Source organism: Hypanus sabinus, chromosome 14, assembly GCF_030144855.1.
Source record: "Hypanus sabinus isolate sHypSab1 chromosome 14, sHypSab1.hap1, whole genome shotgun sequence".
In the NCBI taxonomy this organism is placed as follows: domain Eukaryota; kingdom Metazoa; phylum Chordata; class Chondrichthyes; order Myliobatiformes; family Dasyatidae; genus Hypanus; species Hypanus sabinus.
The window spans coordinates 90,730,307-90,750,615 of NC_082719.1; the positions used below are offsets into that span (position 1 = coordinate 90,730,307).

Consider the following 20,309-nt stretch of genomic DNA (forward strand, 5'->3'; position numbering starts at 1 on the left):
AACCACTGTGGCCCCTTCCCCCTCTTTAAATCCTTGCTTCTCATTGGAATGAACTGCTTTTGCATCTTTTGTATTATGCCCAAGAATATCTGCCACTGCTGATCCACTGTCTTTCCTGCCAGGGCATCCGCCCATTTAACTTTGGCCAGCTTTTCCCTCATGGCTCCGTAGTCTCCTTTATTTAATTGCAACACTGACACCTCTGATCTGCCCTTATCCCTCTCAAATTGTAGATTAAAACTTATCATGTTATGATCACTACTTCCTAATGGCTCCTTTACTTCAAGATCACTTATCAATTCCTGTTCATTACACATCACCAAGTCCAAAATAGCCTCGTTCCTGGTTGGCTCAAGCACAAGCTGTTCCAAAAATACATCCCTTAGACACTCCACAAACTCCCTATCCTGGGGTTCAGCACCTACCTGATTCTCCCAGTTCACCTGCATGTTGAAATCTCCCATAATGACTGCATTACCTTTAGGATACATGCAGCAACCACAAATTATATCTATTATATAACAGTCATAACATAATAACAAGACAAATTTTAAAAGAGCAGATGACAGGAGCGCAAACTCAGTCAACTGGAAAGATGATTTTTAAACAGATGCGAATAGAACCAGTAAAAAGTAAACTATAAAGGCCTACTCAAAGTGCAAAACACTTAAAAAATTATTAGGAACTCAACACTACAAAGAAAAAATAAACTAGAATGTAAAAGCATAATTAAACAAAACAAAGTTACAAATAACAAAAGGAAACAAAGATAAAGCAAAGAATTAGGAAGGCAAAGCAAAAACTAAAGTATTCAACAATCACAGAGAAGAGAAAAAAAAGTTAAGTGTAGGTTAGACTATTAGGGTAGAAACAATGCTCATGAGCAATGAAAATGAAATATCTGAGATATTAATGGCCTTACCATAGTTTTTCCAAGACAGTAAGTTGGACAACAGATTAAAAAAGATTCTAAGCAACCCTAACCAACAGAAAAGGGGACATAATTGATCAACTAATTTAACAGAAATTAATAGTAATGTACAATTGCCTCAACCCAACAATTTTTAGGTGTGGGACAGTGCAGCTGATATAGACAAATAGTTCAGTTCTTCAACAAGAATAGAACCAACCTGCTCAACACTTGCCTAAATCCCCCTCCCCCTCCCCCATTTATTTTGTTTTTCAGGATTGCAAGCAAACTTAGCAATGCCTCCATTTAGTGCTCATCCCCAATTCAAGATGAGGCACTTTTTTGAACCTCTGCAATTCATTTAGTCCTCTTACAAAGCTGATTCATGGACTTACACCCACAACAAAAAGGTACAGTAATACATTTCCAAGGCAAGATATCTACATGTGGTGGTAAAGAACAAAACAAGATACAGGTGTTGTTATATACCCCTAGGGTTAATTCTTTTCTGTGGATTGTCACTTTAAAATGCCGAGAGAATGAAAATGACTTTTGGATAATGTTGAATTTCTGCTGACTACAAAATTGCTTGGTTACTATGGTGAGAGAGGTGGAGTTATTTGATGGACAATGAATGTTTACATTTTTTCTGCCGCTTGTTTTGAATACAGAGGGACACAGAGACACGCACAGTCAAAGTCAAGACGGATTCGGTCAATGGAAGACAACAGTGAGTCAGTTGCTGGTTTAAACTTTCAGTAGCCCAAAGGGGTGAGTTGAGATCGATCCAGAGTATTGATAAATGACTCTCACAAGTGCTGCAACTAGAAGAAGTTTGCAGAGAGGAGAGGAGAGGAAGATTTGAAACAGAAGAAACCTAGTGACAAAGAGATCACTGTTTGGACTCTCTCTCCAAGTAGCCCGTGAGGGTGAGTTTGATTCCATTCAAATACGAAAGTGTGATTGTCACATAGTTAATCCACAGGAGTGGGTTCTCTGGTGAGGGGAAAACCTTTGTGAATACCACGTGTGTTTACATTGGGTGTGGTAGTTCACTGAAGAAGGCACCCCTGTGGCAAATCACTGTTGGAGTTATTTTGTATGTCATGGAACTGGATAAGTGGCTATCCTGTTGTGTGGATGGGGTAACCTTGTGGAATCTACCAGTGTCTCTACCCTTGCCTGAGTGGTCATTTTCCCTTGAAGATGGTCCCTTTGTGATAAGCTACTGTTGGTGATAATCCGTACGTGGATTTTGTTTGAGCAACCTGTGGCCACCACTTTGGGATGTTCTGTAGCTGAATTTGGGTGTGTTGAAAGGATATTCGTTGAAGATCACTGTCGGTGATACTTCATGTGTGGAGTGGAACAACTTCGGAGATAAAAACCTACTGCTATTGTTATTTTCTATTGGTGTCGTAGAATCTGTGGAATATTGACATAATTGCCTTCTCACAACATTTGCCTTTGGAGTACAAATACCTTGCATTAATTAACCTAAGGATTAAACTGACTTTCTTACATACCATCGTAAGACTGTAACTCTTGCCAACTGAGCTAGAATGAGTTTGGGAACTTTATTTACACACTTATATATGCATAACACTGCTAACTCTTAGTTTACCTGGTTTAAGTTACTATACAGTATTAAATAATTACTAATAAAATAGTGATTTGTTAACAGCAATACCAGACTCCAGGTGTGTTCCATTGCTGCTGATACTTTTACAGGGTTGCGTGTATGTACCAGGTGTAATCTCACCAGTGCCGTGCATCATTGTTCACAGTGCTAGCTAAGAAAAACCTCATGTGGACCTTATTAGTTAGTTAGACACTTCACAGAGGCTGTGAAACTAATGATTTATATTGCTGTACCATAACCTCTGCAAAGTTATTAATCATGCCATCTACATTCATATTCAAATTGTTAATGTATATAACAAGCAAGAATCTCAGCCCCAATTTTTACATGCACCACTGCCATTAGACCAGCTGTGACCTTCTACGTGCCATCAACAAGCTAAGTTACCATGAATTACATAAACTGTCTGAATAAGTCTCCCATGTAGACTTTATTGGAGGTCTTACTAATATAGTTCACATAAATTACATCAATTACACTTCCCTCATCAACACACTTAATAACATTTTTGATAAACATTAATTATTTATACTTATTTAGAAGAGCGGCATGGAAGAAGCTCTTCTGACCCCATGAACCACACCGCCCAGTAACCCAAATATTTGACGCTAGCCAAATTAGTTGGACAGGATGCCCAATTAAATAAAGCCAATTTAATCTTTACATCTCCAAGTGCAAATTAATCCCCCCCCCCCCCAAGTCTTTCCAATAATTTCCCTGTCACTGATGATTGACGTATTCTGTCTTATCCCCATTGTCTTTTATTAATAAAATATAGGCCACAGATGATTTTGAAATTTCTGTCAAAGTCCCAGCATTCTCCATGCATGTCTACTATTGCTATCTGGGATACATGTCATTGAGCCTTTGAGTTAAACCATTAGACATAGGAGCAGAATTTGGCCATCTGGCCCATTGAGTCTGCTCCACCATTCTATCATGGCTGATTTATTATCCCCTCAACATTCTTCTGCTTCTCCCCATAATCTCTGGCACTCATACTAATCAAGAACCTACCAACCTTCACTTTAAATATACCCAATGAGCTGGCCTTCATAGCCAACTGTAGCAATAAATTCCACAGATTCACCACCTGCTGGATAAAGAAATTCCTCCTCCTCTCTGTTCTAAAGGGATGTCATATTCTGAGGATGTACCCTCTGGTGCCAAACTCCCCCACTATGAGAAACATTGTCTCGAGACTTCCGGTACGATGGCGATTGTTTAGCTGCTCCGAACTTTTGCTCCGTCATTCTCCCTATCTTTGCACTATATGTCTCCATTCCTAAACCTTAGTTAGGTATTTTATTAGGTTTATTTTACTTGCCTGCAAACACATCTATCTTATAATGGCTACCAAAAGTACTAAAACCCGGAAAAAGGAAACTTCTACGGCTTTGCCGGCTGACATTCTCGCTGCTTTGGAACAGCATCGACAAGATATTTTAAAGGAACTTAGAACTTCTTTCAACCAGCTGGATGTCAAATTGGATCGGATCAAAGCTAGAGTGGACGAACATGCTGAACATTTATCTCACATCGACTCAACTTCTGAAGATTTAAAAAGCCGTGTTCAATATCTTGAAACTCTCTGCTCCCAGCCTAGAGGAGAAGAATTGTAAACTTTTTTCCAAAATGGTGGATCTTGAAAACTGGAGCAGACGTTGCAATCTACTAATTCTTGCTTTGCCAGAGGCCACCGAACAGGGCTCTCCCGTGAAATATTTTTCCGATTTTCTCTGAGAGATTTTTGGGGAAGAATTTCTTCCGACCCCACCTGAGCTTGAAAGGGCACACAGGATCTACGTTCCCCGTGCAATTCTGGGTTCCCGTCCACGGCCAGTAATTTTGTGCTTTCATCAATACTAGGTGAAAAACCGTTTGATTATGGAGGCACGACGCAGAGGTACTTTTGCTTTTCAAAATACAGTCATTCGTTTTGTGGAGGATTTTGCCCCCCAGGTTCTGAAGATGCGTGCTGAGTTTAAAGGTGTAATGAAAGCGCTTTTTGATCACAGACTCAGACCCTCCCTTCAAAACCCAGCCGATCTTCGAATTACGCTTACTACTGGAGAATATAAGTGGTTTAAATCAGTGAAGGAGGCTGAGGCATTTGTTGGAAGTCTTCCGGCCATCCCGTCTCCTTCGGAACCTGGTCTGACCTTCTAAAATGGTGGATAAGTACCTCTCGTAGTAAAGCTATTTTTTCCGGACTCAGACTTTACTTGAATAATTCAGACATTATCTATTGAAACTCTAAGGGCTGTAGACAATCTCTCCCTGGACTTGGTGCGTTTTTTCTAAACAGATAATCCGAGTTTAATGTTTCCCTGCGGACGTTTAGATTGTACTTGTGTAATCTATTTTATTCTTGTATAATTTTATCTATAGAGATCTACAATTGATTCTATCTTGTTTTGGAGGTTTGGAGTTTTTATTGAAGGCCTCCCTGTTGGTTGATTCATAGTTTAAGTTTTGCCTTTTTTTCTGTAAATGGTTGATAAGTACTCTCTTCGAATCTATAATTTCCCCCATTTCTTCCTCCCTTTTTTTTTCTTTTAATCTTCTATAATTTTTCGCGGGTAGGTTAGTTTTGGTTTTCTTCTGATTTTCTTTGTATTAAGTTTTATACTTCTGTTGAAGTTGTTCCTATTTGTAATTATGTTTTCTAGTGCATAAACTAGTTACCATTTGCTATAGTATTTATACGGAACTGTTGTTAACTGGAAGTCATACCTGGGTTAATTTTGTAGAGCTAGCTGCTTTTTTTTGGTAGCCGTCTAGTTTTGGGTTGCGAGGGTGGGGTGGGTTCTCCAGTTCCAACACTACTCCCCGTTTCTTTTGCTTTCCTTTGTTACTCAGGACATGTCTCTGTTTTGATTCTATGAATCTATGTTTACATTTTTGCTCCCAGACTGTTATTGTACTGCTTGACTTTTTATATGCCTGCTGCCTTCTATGCACTAACAATTGATAATGGTTAATACACTTAAATTTGCATTCGGATTTAAAGTTCTATAAGGTCTGGGGACCTTTTATTGAGTACTTTCATAACCTTCCTCTTAACTAAGGTTTTTTTTTCGGTCCTTTGCTTTCAGCTCCTTTTTTTGGTAGTAGGCATTAATATCTTCTGTTGCTAAGTGTATTTACAGTTTTGGTGGCATGATTGTCCTGATTTATATTCTCTATATTGTGTTGTGGTTGGTCTGGAGTTGTTTTTTTTTTGTTGCGGGGTTTGGGGAAGATACTAATTTTACATGTCTTCAATTTGGGTGCTTTCTCAATTATCTTTCTTTGTATCATATTCTTGTATGTTTATTTTTGCACTGTATCAATGTTCTTCATTTTGATCTGGGTTTTTTTTATCATCTGTAGCTATGTAGAAAATGTATAAAAAAAACTAATAAAAAAAGAAACATTGTCTCCACATCTACTCTATCTAGCCCTTTCAGTATTCAATGGGTTTCAATGAGATCTCTCCCCACCCCATCCTGCTAAACTCCAGTGAATACAGACCAGAGCCATCAAACACTCTGCCTGCATTAATCCTTGCATTTGAGATCATTCCCATGAACCCTCTCTAGTGCCAGCACATCCTTTCTTAGGCAAGTACCAACTGCTCACCGTATTCCAGTGCAGTCTGAATTTTTAAAACATATCAAATTTTCAGAACTTCTTAATTTTTAAAACCAGCAGCTCTTGTATTTCATCCAATATTTCTTAAATTAGGTCTATTTATATCAAATGTATAAAATACAAATATATTCTGCTCATTTTGGAACACAATATTCATAAATTCAAAACAATTAAACCACTTAAGGATATCTTCCCGTTCGGTCACAATGAGGTTATTTTGATCCTCCAGCTCTTTGATTTTCTTCTCAAATGATTCTTGTTCAGCCTTTAATCGCTCCTTTGTTTCTTCTTTCTCTTCACTTACTCTACACATGGAAGCATATAAGCAAATAGGATTTTAACCAAAATGACTTTCCAGCATTGGGTTTTTATTTTTGTAATCTGCTCAATGTTTGTTAAAACCAATCACCTATTCCTGAAAAGTGCAATCTACTACAATTAGTTATTTAAGATGCAAACTTGTCTCAACTTTTGATAAAATAAAAAAAATTATGTACAACTGGATAAATACTGTCTTTTCTAGGAACTCCCCCATTCAGCAGATGAATCACTTTAAAAGTTCTCATTTTCCCTCTGATACTTTGTTAATTGACTTAAATGTCTAACTTTTATCTCAGTTGAAATTGTTTATATCAATTATATTAAATGTTTTCTTAATTTTGACCACTATTAAATCTACCCAAAATCTTTAATAAATTTATCAAAATATATATACAGTATGTCACTAGAGATTCATAGAGATTCATTTTCTTGCAGTCACAGCAGTATAGACAAATACAATAGAATTTATGAAAAATTATTCCTGTAAAGACTGACAATCAACCAATGCAATAAAAACAAATTTTGCAAATAAGTAAATAATAGTTGCACAACCTCATCTTCTCCAACTTTCCTACAGAATCTGATTCCCTCATCCCTGATATGATCATAGAATTCAGGAAAGGGAAACAAAGGTAGTCAGCAATCATCAGAGGATCGGAGGTGGTGAGGGCCAGTAACTTTAAATTCTCGAGTATCACCGTCTCAGAGAACCTGTCCTGGACCCATCATATAAATATCATTGTAAAGAAAGCACCGCAGCACCTCTACTTCCTCAGGAGTCTGTGGAGGTCAGCACGTCAGTGAAAACCTTGACAAACTTCTTCAGATGAGTGGTGGAAAGTGTACTTACTGGCTGCATTACGGACTGGTATGGGAACACCAATACCTTTGAACAGGAACTCCTACAAAGGTAGTGGATTTGATCCAGTACATCACAGGTAAAACCCTCCCAACCATTGAGCACATCTACACAAAACGCTGCCACAGAAAAATAGCATCTATCAAAGATTCACACCACCCAGGCCATGTTCTTTTCTTGTTACTGCCATCAGGTAGAAGGTACATGCGCCTCAGGACTCACACAACCAGGTTCAAGAACAGTTACTACCCCTCAACCATCAGGCTCTTGGACAAAAGAGGATAGCTACACTCACTTAAGGACTCTGTTATATTGTTACTTCATGCTCGTTATTTATTGCTATTTATCTATATCTGTATTTGCACAGTTTGTTCAGTTAACAGTTCCTACTGGTTACAGTTTACAGATATTGTTCTACAGATTTGCTAAGTATGCCCACAGACAAAGAATCTCAGGGTTATATGTGGTGACATATATGTACTCTGATAAATTTTATTTTGAACTTTATCATTCTGTAAGTCACTTAAGTATCAAAGACTTAAGTATCCGAACAGGCACTTCAGCTTAATAATTTATAATGTATAAATCTTCCACCTAGCTACAAAGCCAAGGGACCATTATGTTTTAACAATGTTATCAATTTGCCCTGCCATCTTTATATACATGAAAACCCGCTTCTATACAAATGTTAGAACTGACTTTTGTATGTCATTCTTCATAAAAGGCCGAGCTTAGGAGGGTTAATGGCACCTAACAGTGCCTCCTTTGCTTGCATCTTCAGAAACAACTCTATTTCCATCTTTAATATCTCTATTTTACTCTTTCAGGGTTTTTTTTGAAGACCCTGACCTGGAGCCACACACAGACTACGGTTCTTTGTGGGAATGGGACTCACTCTTGGGGTTACATAACTGGCCATTGTTCAGCATGCCAAGGGCTTGGCCTAAGAGCTCTGCTCGCCTTTGGAGGACCACGTTTTGTGGTTCTGGAGACGGGGGGGGGAGGGGGAGAGAGAAAAATCAGAGGTCGGTGTCCAAGCAGAGATTGCTGTGTCGTGGGAGATGAAAGTTTTAAGGCTGTGGCCCAGAGACCAGAGATCTTTGGGCACAGAGCTCGGGGGGGGGGGGGGGGGGGGGGGGGGGAGAAACGACACAGCGGACTTTTAACATTGTAAACCAGCAAGTTGTTTGTTATGTCTCAGTTCTTGCTGTGAAAACAGACACACCTCTTTCTTCCTTAGTAGTGAGAGAGAGAGCCTGTGGTATGTCGAATACCAAGTGAACAAGTAGTCTTTGGAGTACTGCAAGTCTGTGTCTTTGCTGTTGCCTTGCTCATGCTTGAGTGCTTGGTGGTGGGTGTCGATGGTTTTTTTTTGCCGGTGGGGAAAGGGGGGATTGTTGCTTGCTGCCACTTACACGCTGGAGCTTGGGGGGGGGGGGGGGGGACGGGACGGACTTTGGGGTTCTAACACTTAACAGTTGTTCATTCTTCAGGGACACTCATTTTTTTTCGTGGATAGTTACGAAGAAAAAGCATTTCAGGATGTATATTGTATACATTTCTGACATTAACCTTTCAAAAATATCACTTCAAATCTTTTCACTTTAATTAATCTTACCCATTTGCTAGTGCTAATTCACCAGTACCTGCCCATTACCATTTGGGAAATGTAATTTTTTTTTAATAAAAACTGCATTCTTTATTTTCAAGTCCAAGTTATCACAACATTACTTCAAAAAGCTCAATTAAGTTCATCCAATAAGGTTCACTTCAAATAAGAATGTTAAATGACAGTGCACAAAACTTATTATTCCCCCCCACCCAGACTGACAATTTTTGGATTCTGGTTTTAATGCAAGTGCTTCCAAAGCCCTACTGATACAATACTAAAATGATCCAATGGGTGGCTCAACAAGGCAAATTATTCCACAACCTGAGTAATACCCTGGCTCAAGAACACTGGATTTCACCATACACCTCTACTTCTCGCAGCCACTCCTCCCTCCCCCATTCCAGCAAAATGACTGATATATTCCAAAAAAAAAAACCCTTGCAAACTTAGTGAATTGTTCATTATAACCTGAAGTGGCAATAGTGTAGTGTAGGCCTCCATTAGTCTCGAAAGACCATGGATTTGCACCTTTTCAGGTTTCCAGGGCATAAGTCTGGGCAAGGTTTTTTTTAAATGGAAGACCAGCAGTCGCCCAAGCTGCAAGTTTCCCCACTCCACGTCACCAATGTAGTCCAAGGGAAGAGCATTAGTGGCAATAGTAAAGAAAGGGTAAAAGAATATAAACAGTATAAAAGATACCAGAAGTAGAAAACTGCAAGAAGTAAAAGTGGGAGAGTAGAAACTGGAAGAATAGCAGTAAATTAGCTTAACAGACAAATGAGGAAATGAGCGACAGGAAAGAGAATGATTCACAGAAGCAATTTTTTTTTTAAATCAATGTTATGACCAAGTGACATACAAAAAGATACCCTAGCCAATCATGTCTTCAACAAATTTAAGGAATTAAGGAATTTCCTTAAAGTCCATTAAGGAAGTAGTTTTGAAATACTTGGAGTTACATGATAAAATAGGCCAAAGTCAGGATGGGATCCTTAAGGGAAAATCTTATTTGACAAATTTGTTGGAATTCTTTGAGGAAATAACAAGCAGGATGGATATCGGAGAGCCAATGGATGTTGTGTACTTTAATTTTCAGTAGGCCATTGACAAGGTGCTGCACATGAAGCCCATCCTGATACAGGAAAGATATTGGCATGAATAAAAGAACTGCTGACAGGCAAGAGACAAAGTGTGGGAATAAAGGGGACATTTTCTGCTTGGCTGCAAGTGATTAGTGTGTTCCTCAGGGGTCAGTTTTGGGAGCTCTTCTTTTCACATTATAAATTTAATCATTTTGGTGACGGAATTGAGGGCTTTGTGGCCAAGTTTGCAGACAATTCGAAGACCAATGGTGGGGCAGGTAGTGTTGAGCAAGCAGGGAGACTGCAGAAGGACTTAAAAGGATTAGGGCAATGAGCGAAGAAATGGCAGATGTAATATAGTGTACATGGTCATGCGCTTTGGACAGAATAAAGGAATAGACTATTTTCTAAACGGGGAGCAAATTTAAAAAAGTGTTGCAAAGGGACATGGGAATCCTCGTGCAAGATTCCCTAAAGGTTAACTTGCAGATAGAGTCAGCGGTGAGGAAGGCAAATGTGATGTTAGCATTCATTTCATGAGGACTAGAATATAAAAGAAAAGATGTAATGTTGAGACTTTATAAAACACTGGCCAGGCCTCACTTGGAGTATTGTGAGCAGTTTTGGGCCTCTCATCTTAGAAAGGGAGTGCTGAAACTGGACAGGGTTCAAAGAGGTTCATGAAAATGTTTCCAGGATTGAATGGCTATCATATGAAGAGCATTTGATGGCTCTGGGCCTGTATTCACTAGAATTCAGAAAAATGAGGGGTGACCTCACCGAAACCTATCAAATGATGAAAGGCCTTGATAGAGTGGATGTGGAGAGGATGTCTTCTTTAGTGAACGAATCTAAGACCAGAGGACAGTCTCAGAATAGAGGAGTGTCCTTATAGAACAGAGATAAGGAGGAATTTCTTTAGCCAGTAAGTAGTGAATCTGTGGAATTCTTTACAACAACTTGCTGTGGAGGCCAAGTCTTTATTAAAAAAAAGGCAGAGCTTGATAGATTCCTTATTGGTCAGGACATGAAGGAATACAGAGAGAAGGTAGGAGATAGTGGCTGAGAGGAAAAGTTGGATCAGCCATGATGAAATGGCAGAGCAGATTAGATGGGCCAACTGGCCTAAATCTGCTCCACTAAACATGCTTTACTAAGTGACCCCGATAGCTTTTGCTTCTGGCCTTTACTCTTGATTATTATTTTGTTTCACAAAATTCAAGTCAATAAAGGAAATACCAACAAATAAAAGATTAGTAATTCCAAATGGCAACACTTCTACGATTTTTATTTAAATAAAAGACTTAGTTAACTGTATATTTGACAAAATGCTCCCACTTCCAAGTTCTATTTCTGTGAAGCTTTTTTTCCCTCCTGCTTTAATACACAGGAAATGCTGCCAGCAACGGCCTAATCCCCAACCACACCAGCAACCCTGCCCCCCCCCCCCAACTCAACAAATCACCATTTCATATGACATTGATCAGGAGAAGCCCACAAAGATCAAAGCAAGAACGTGCAAATTCCAAAATGTAGATAACATTGAAATTTTGTATGGCAACTTCCAAAAAGTCAGAATTGCAGTTTGTGGACAAGAGGGCAACTACTTCTTCTGTTGGTTATTCTTAAAATTAGAAACCTCATTGACACTTTGATTTGGCCATCTTGAGTCTCCCAGTGCAATTCCAATTGTGTTTATACATTCTACTGTTTGTCTAGTTCAGGCAAAATGGTCTATTTCTTAAAAGGAATGTACTCATGCCCAGCAACTGGAGAGTGTGAAGGATGTTAAATTTGAGTAGCTAGGATAAATTATGCCCAGACAGAGATTTTGGCATAGGTTTAGGAGCTGCTATGGTTTTAGAGAATTAGGATCGAAACATTAAGATATTATAACAGAATTAGGGATGTATCACAAACTTAATTTCCCTTAAAATATGGTATTTATTCAGAACAAAACCATCACTGCAGTTACCACTATAACAGATCACTATTCTAGTTTATACTCCTTTAGGTAATCCTAATTTCAGATCCTCAGTTATTGCCTGGGTCATCAAAATTTGTAGGCAATCAATCTTTCCAACACAGCTGTGCTTTCCAAATTTAACCACGAATTAAGAAAGTTGACCATCATTTATCTGTGCATCTCTTCTACACTCATTTTCCCATACTGCCAACAGTTTACTGAAATAATAAATTCTTTGAGCTCCTACTCTATTGCCATTTATCTGCTTTACGATCTCTGAAGTAGCTTCATCTTTTCCAAATACTAGTTTAACACTTCAAAACTAGACAGCTAACAGCCCCTTATCTTGAACTGGACTTTTGTGTCCCAGTTCCTTATCCAGTCAGGTTGTCTATTCTTCTCATACCTCTCATAGCATAGCAGTGTATGCAAAGACTTGTTTAAAATAATTCTTAAGATCAAAATAAATTAATTTTCAAAACAGAGCACAACCATAGTGGTACAAAACACAATACATAAAATTCCAAAAATCCAATATTCGTTAGACATTTACTTCATTAATGAATTCATTTATGAAGTCTATTACCCACAGGCCTTCGGTCAGCCACATATTACTGGGAAGGTTGCTAGTTATGCAGCCAGAATAAAGTGTGTTCTCTTTAAACTTACCAGGGCTCAGTTTCCCACTCCTTTGAACTCAATGCAAAATGTAATAACACTGTGCAACTTATACAAAAAAGAGAGCAAGGTATGTTGGTGTAATGAGTAGCCTGTAGTAATCTGGAGAATCTGCCAAGCTAAGACCAAAGTCCTCAGGTTGAAGTTTTGCTGTACAATCTGAAGCCATAAAAATTAGATTACATAGCACCAGACTGTTCACATATCTTGGAGAATCAACTGGTTTGGTCTTCTGACATCATGTTATATCCTATACCAAATACTACTGATTTGTGTTGGCATCTAATAAGCTCTATTTATACCAACTTAAAACCAAGCCTCTTCAGATTAGTTATATTCTTCTATGAATATGCTTTTAAGAAAATTAGTACACAATTTACTGGGATAAGGTCTGATAAATCAATTTTGTAAGATGAGAGGCAGTGATCGTGTGGATAGTCAGAGGCTTTTTCCCAGGACTGAAATGGTTGCCACAAGAAAACACAGGTTTAAGGTGCTGGGGCGTAAGTACAGAGGAGATGTCAGGGGTAAGTTTGTTTGTTATTTTTAAAAACACAGAAGAGTGGTGACCGTGTGGAATGGGCTGCCAGCATCGGTGGTGGAGGCGGATACAATAGGGTCTTTTAAGAGACTTTTGGATAGGTACATGGAGCTTAGAAAAATAGAGGGCTATGGGTAAGCCTAGTAATTTCTAGGGTAGGGACATGTTCGGCACAACTTTGTGGGCCGAAAGGCTTGTATTGTGCTGTAGATTTTCTATGTAACCAGTTACAATAAACAGCTATTCAGATCAGGCATTTTCTTTAGCATAAAAATGCCATTAGATTTCAATTAAAACTCTAAGTACAATGGGCTATCCAGAAGAAGTACTATGAGAACACCTAACAAAGGAAAAATTCCTTAAATAGTACATTTGATATTAAAAGCTTAGTCAATATCGACTCTGTGGTTAAGAAGGCATTGGCCTTCATCAATCATAGGATTGAGTTTAAGAGCTGAGAGGTAATGTTGCAGCTATATAGGACCCCGGTCAGACCCCACTTGGAGTACTGTGCTCAGTTGTGGTTGCCTCACTACAGGAAGGACATAGAAATCATAGAAAGGGTGCAGAGGAGATTTACAAGGATGTTGCCTGGATTGGAGCATGCCTTAAGAAAACAGGTTGAGTGAACTCAGCCTTTTCTCCTTGGAGGAACAGAGGATGAGAGGTGACCTGATAGAGGTGTACAAGATAATGAGAGGCATTGATCGTGTGGACAGAGAGGCTTTTCCCCAGGGCTGAAATGGCTAACACAAGAGAGCATAGTTTTAAGATCCTTGGAAGTAGGTACAGCAGAGGTGTCAGGGGTAAGATGTTGTTTATTGTTGTCTTTTTTTTTAAAAACGCAGAGAGCGTTGGGTGCGTGGAATTGGCTGACGGTGATGGTGGTGGAATAACAGAATCTGGGGGAAATGGATCAGAACATGGAGATAACGTGGACACCAAGATAAACTGAAAATTGTGAAACTCACCTTGCAAGTTCCTTGATTAGGTTAGCAATGCGCCTCTTGTCCTCTGGGCAGAGGTCCTTCAAAGATGCAGTCTTGGACCCCTGCTTCTCCTTAATAACCTTGTTAGGACAAAACACCAAAAAATGTGTTACATTTCTTCCATCCTAATGCCCCCTCCATCTTTCCCTTCAACTCCATATTAGACCCATAGGATTCTCATATCCAAATGTTAATTCCAAACTTTTATTCTAAAAATCCAATTTGCCATGTGGTCCACATTAAATCCAGTATAGTCAAGAACTCAATTTCCTGTGATGCCTTTATTTCTCCACAAAAATAATTTGATGAGACAAATGGAAACAAACCTGGGAGGGGAGAACAAGTTCAAAAACCAAATATAAATTTAATAAAGATAATTCTACTTGCAGAAGTCAGTGGCACAAGTGCAAGATGAAATTTAAATTTAAAATAATCCCCTCCCCAAATGAAAGATCTACCATTCCAGCAATCAGTCTGGTCAATTTTTGCTCACTCTACGGCAAATATATACTTTTAATTAAAAAGTAGGAAGGAGACCAGAACTTTATACAGTACTCTAGGTGTGACTTACCCACGTATATAAACTATTAGGTATTTCTGTTATTGGTCTTTTCATTGTTGTTCTTTATCTTTTTTGGGCAGAGGGGGGTTGTGCTTCATTGGATGCACAATGACTATTTTATTCTTTACACTTGTGTACAGCAAATGACATTAAATAATCTTAAATCTAACATAACCAGTCCTTCTTTCGGTTCTTTGTTATACTGATCCATAATGCATTCTTACATACATTTCAGTAACTTATTTTCTGCACTGTAGAATTAATCTACACATAAGACTAGGCAAATCAAATTAAAGACTCCATGATTACATGGTCATTACATTACATTACTCCACGGTCAGTTACATGACTCCAATTTCCTTACTTAGAGCATACTTTACAGCACAAAATATTATACAAAGATATAATCTTCAATTGTTTACAGAATGCAACAAAATTACAGAAGTTTACCTCATTTGACATGGATAGCTTTACAGGTCTAGTCTTCATAGGATTCACAAAAATGAAATCAGTATTTTGTGTGGGTTTTGCTCTAACTTCTTGAATTTTGCAGCATTTCACCTTTGTTTCAGATCTGACATTTCCTTCCATCAACAATCCTAATAAATGCAATAAACATTTTGTAAAGAGGTCCTACAGATAATCAGCAAGTAAATAAATAAATTACCTTTTAAAATAAGATGCAGGAAACACCAGCAATATCATTCTGAGCACCTTGACTCTGTCCACTGCAAAAGGCAGGATATCCTATGGCCACTCATTTGAATTCAAACATGTCTTATAATGGCCTGCCATGATAAAACCACACCGAAATTGGAGGAGCAACACCTTATATTCCATCTGGGTACACTCCCACCTGATGGCATGAACATAGTTTTCTCTAACTTCTGGTAATTTCTCCTACTTCCTCCTCTCTTTTTCCATTCCCCATTCTGGATCCCATCTCACCCCTTTTCTTCTTCTCAACTGCCAACCACCTACATCTGGTGCCCCTCTGCCTTCCCTTTCTTCCATAGCCCAATGTCATCAATGACCAAATTCCTTCTTTGTCAACCCCTTGCCTCTTCACCTCCATCATTCCCAACTTCATCACCCCACCATCCTTTATTCTCACATGGTTTCACTTATCACCCACAAGATTGTACTCCTTTCCCTCCCCCACCTTCTTACTCTGCCCCTTTCCTTTCCAGTCCTAATTAAAGGTCTCTGCCTGAAAAGCCAACTGTTTACTCCCCTCCAGAATATTATGCAAATAAATGAACTCTGACAGCAACCAACTCTAGCAGCACTTCACTTCAAATTTCAAAGTTCAAAGTAAATTATCAAAGTACATTTATGTCACTATATGTAATGTTAATACTCATTTTCTTGCAGGCATTCACAGTAAAAACAATAAAAGACGCACAACAATGTGTAAAAGCCAACTAAAAAAACAAAATAATAATAAGTAAATAAGCAATAAATATTGACAACACAAGATGATGGGTCCTTGAAAGTGAGTCCATAGGATATTGGAACAGCTCAGTGTTCTGGTGAGAGAAGGCAAGTGAAATTATCTCTTTTGGTTCAAGAGTCTGATGGTTGGGGGGTAACAACCGTTCCTGAACCCGATGACATGGGCCCTGAGGCTCTTGTATCTCCCAGGTGGCACCAACAAGAAGACAGCATGGCCTGAATGGTGGAGGTCCTTAAGGATGGATGCTGCTTTCCTGTGATAGCACTCCATATAAATGTTCTCGATGGTGGGGAGGGTTTCACCCACGATGAACTGGGCTGTATGCACTATTTTTCATAGCCTTTTCCGTTCAAGAGCCTTGGTGCTTCCAAACCATGCTGTGAGGCAACCACTCAATATACTCTCCATCATATATCTATAGAAGTTTATCAAAGGTTAGATGACATGCCAAATCTTCACAAACTTCTAAAAACAGTGCAGGCACTTCCATACTTTCTTTGTAAGGGCACTTGTGTGCTAGACCCAGGAGTTTCTCTGAAACGGTGACACAAGGAAGTTGAAGTTGCTGATCCTCTCCACCTCTGCTCCCTAGATGAGGACTAGCTCATAGACCCCTGGCTTCCTCCTCCTGTAATCAATGATCAACTCCTTGGTCTTGCTGATATTGAGTATGAGGTTAATTATTGTGGCACCACCTAGCTAGATTTCCAATCTCCCTCCTACATGCTGATTCATCACCACCTTTGATTCAGCTAATGACAGTGGTGTCTTTAGCAAACTTAAATGCGGCATTGGAACAAATAGAGCAGTGAGCTAAGCACACAGCCTTGTAGTGCATCTGTACTGATGGTGATTATGGACAGGTTGTTGTCAATCCAAACTGACCGAGGTCTGAAAGTGTAGAAAATCAAGTATCCAGTTGCATCTGCTGTTAATCTGTTGCAACAAGTAGGCAAACTGCAGCGGGTCAGAGTCAGTCCTCAAGCAGGAGTTGATATGTTGATGAAGCAGAGTCCAGTGGCACAGAATCAAGACAACAACCTTTCCTTCAATGTTGAGAAAACAAAACAGATAGTTATGGACACACTTCTACGTGCACCAATGGTACCAAGGAGAAAATGGCTGTTGGCTTCAAAGTCCAAGGTGTAAACATCACCAATAGCATGTCCTGGTCCAACACACCAGCACCTTGACTTCCTCAGAAAGCTAAGAATCAGAAGGATCTGGGAATACAGATCCATAATTCCTTGAAACTGGCATCACAGGTAGACAGGATCATAAAAATTGATTGAAGCCAGTCACTGTGATCCAGCCACTACATGGTGGCACCACTTGCAAACAGGTAGATGGTGTTAGAGCAGAATGCAACTGCACTGTCAGGAGTGTACAAGGAGTAAAGAGCTAAGGACCGAGCCTTGCAGGGCACAAACATTGAGAATAATTGTAGATGAGGCATTATTGCCTAGTGTTCAACTTTAACCCCCAACTCTGCACCAGCAGTTTGTATGCAATAACCTTCTGCACCTTGCTAATCAAAAATTTATTTCTGAATTAAAAATATTCAAAGGCTCTATTTCCACCATCTTGAGGAAGAGAGTACCAAAGACTCTTGTCCCTAGTTTCCCTGGTTCCGGTTTCTCTTATAAGAAACATCTTCCCACATTCACCATGTCGTAAGTCTCCAAAATCAGATATTTCAAATCTTTACCCATTTTTCTGACCTCCAGTGGATACAGAGTTGGCATATCTGAATTTCTCCTCAAACTATTCATTGTACGTTTTAGTTGAAAAAAAATCTGACCTACTGGCAATACATTGACATCCTTCATTAATAAGGAAACCAATTCAATACACAATGTTCAGATTTGATCTCATCAGTGCCATATATAACCCACTCCAAATCTACACTACTTGCCATTTTCTTTTTCAACTGAATGCCCCTAACAACTGAGGAATATTTTGTTAGCTTTGTTAACTACATTACTTACATACAGTCCTGCAAATCATGCACTAAGTCACCCTGGTCTCAGAAGCATTGCAATACATCACAAAAGAGGAGAGGTGTCAGTTCCCCAAGAGCTTAAGCTTATTGTCATCTGAATACAAATATAGACAACCAAACAATGTTCCTCTAGACCACGGTGCACACACAGCATATAGAACAAACTGTTGCCACAAATCATTCAGCAAAATATAATTCAAAAGGCAAGTGTAAAGCATAGGCAAACAGCTCATTGTCCTAGTGATGAGACAGTGATGAGTGGTGGCAGGGTATTCTCACGGCCTGAGGGAAGTAGCTGTTCCCAAGTCTAGCAGTGGTAGTCCTGATGTTACTATACTCCCTTCTTGATGGTAGCTGGTCAAAGAGAATGGGGGTTGGGTGGTAGAGATCCTCAACAATGCATTGGGCCTTTTGTATACAACCCTGCTAAATATCATAAACGGGGTTGGGGAGGAAGACCCTGTGACCCCCCCCCACCCCCTCTGTAGTAGTGTCTTGCAGTCCATGGCCTTGCAGCATCTGTACCAGACAGGTACAATAGTGCTCCTGTAAAAAAAAATGTTTAGAATAGGAGTGGGGAACTTTGGATGCCTCAAACTCGTCAGAAAGTATAGACATTGCTGTGCCCCTTTGACTAATGAAGAGGTGTTGTAGGTCTAGGTTAGATTATCCATTATGTGCACACCAAGGAACTTTGAGTTCTTCACTCTTTCCATGGCAAAGGAGTGGTCAACCTCCTGAAGTCCACAAGTATTTCTTTTGTCTTGTCCACATTGAAACTCAGATTCTCCTCACACCATTTGACAAACCTCTCTACCTCTGCTCTGTATACCAAATCATCATTGTCGCTGATGAGGCAACCACTGTTGTGTCATCAGCGAACTTAATGATGCAGTTTGAACTGGATCTGGCAGTGCAGACGTTAGTCAGCAGCGGGCTGAGCACGCAGACCAGGGGGTGGGGTGGTGGTGCATACCACTGTTCAGTGTGATGGAGTCATAGAAATATACAGGACAGAAGCAGACCCTTCAGCCCTTCTAGTCCATGCTGAACCGTTTAAACAGCCTCCGTAGCCCTCAATACCCCTGCCATCCATGTATCTATCAAAACTTCTCTTACAAGTTGAAATCAAGCTCACATGCACCACTTGCGCTGGCAGCTTGTTCCACACTCTCATGACCTTCTGAATGAAGAAGCTTCCCCTCATGTTCCCCTTAAACATTTCACCTTTCATTCTTAACTAATGACTTCTAGTTGTAGTCACACACAACCTCAATGGAAAAGCCTGCATTTACCCCATCTGTACACCTCAATTTTGTATACCTGTAGCAAATCTTCTCTCAGTCTTCTACATTCATACCATTTTCCCTGACTAGTAATGCTATCCCTCCTCCTTTAATCCCTCCACACTGCCATGTCTAAATCAATGGAAACCCAGAATACTGAGCACCAGTCCTGCTCCTCCTACAACAAAGTTATGCTAATGGCTACAGTAACATAATTCCAGGTGATGATCCATTCTCTGAGCTCATCTGCCTTTCCTACAAAACTTCTCGTATTAAAATAAATGCAGCTCAGAAAGTTAGTTGCACTAAGCTCAGTCTTTTGATTCCTGACTTAGTCTAAGGAATTAACAACATGTCTCCATAACATCTCCACTAACTGTTCCTGCACTCGGGTTCCTGTCCCCCTGCACCTCTAGTTTAACCTGTCCCCCAACCCCCCCCCCCCCCCACCCCACATAGCACTAGCAAATTTTGAGATATTGCTGCTAACTCAGAGTGACTCAAGTCATGCTGTCAAGAAATCCAAGAACCAGTTAGAGAAGTTGAGTCCCAGCGAGGACAGCTTACCCACCAGCTTCTAAGGGACGATTGTGTTAAAAACCAAGCTGATGAACAAAAACCTGGCACAAAAGGCATCGTTTTCTAAGTGGGACAGGAAGGAGTGGGGGGCTGAGGTAAGGCATCATCGGTAGACCAGTTTGAACAGCAGACATAATGTAGCTAGGCAGTGGGATTTTATACGGATCCATTACCAGCCGCTCAAAGCA

The 20,309-nt window shown here is 39.7% G+C and overlaps 1 protein-coding gene across 4 annotated transcripts in view; it reads right to left on the reverse strand.

Moving 5' to 3' along the window:
- The window catches only part of kiaa1328 (KIAA1328 ortholog), a 134,708-nt gene that overhangs the window by 110,979 nt on the left and 3,420 nt on the right, over positions 1-20,309 (reverse strand). For all 4 annotated transcript variants that reach the window (XM_059989603.1, XM_059989602.1, XM_059989601.1 and 1 more), the window contains 3 exons: positions 15,249-15,397; positions 14,219-14,316; positions 6,378-6,493 (listed from right to left, as the gene is read on the reverse strand). In XM_059989603.1, coding sequence (XP_059845586.1) covers positions 6,378-6,493; positions 14,219-14,316; positions 15,249-15,389 — 355 coding nt within the window. In that variant the 5' untranslated portion in view covers positions 15,390-15,397. The remainder of the gene's footprint in view (positions 1-6,377; positions 6,494-14,218; positions 14,317-15,248; positions 15,398-20,309) is intronic.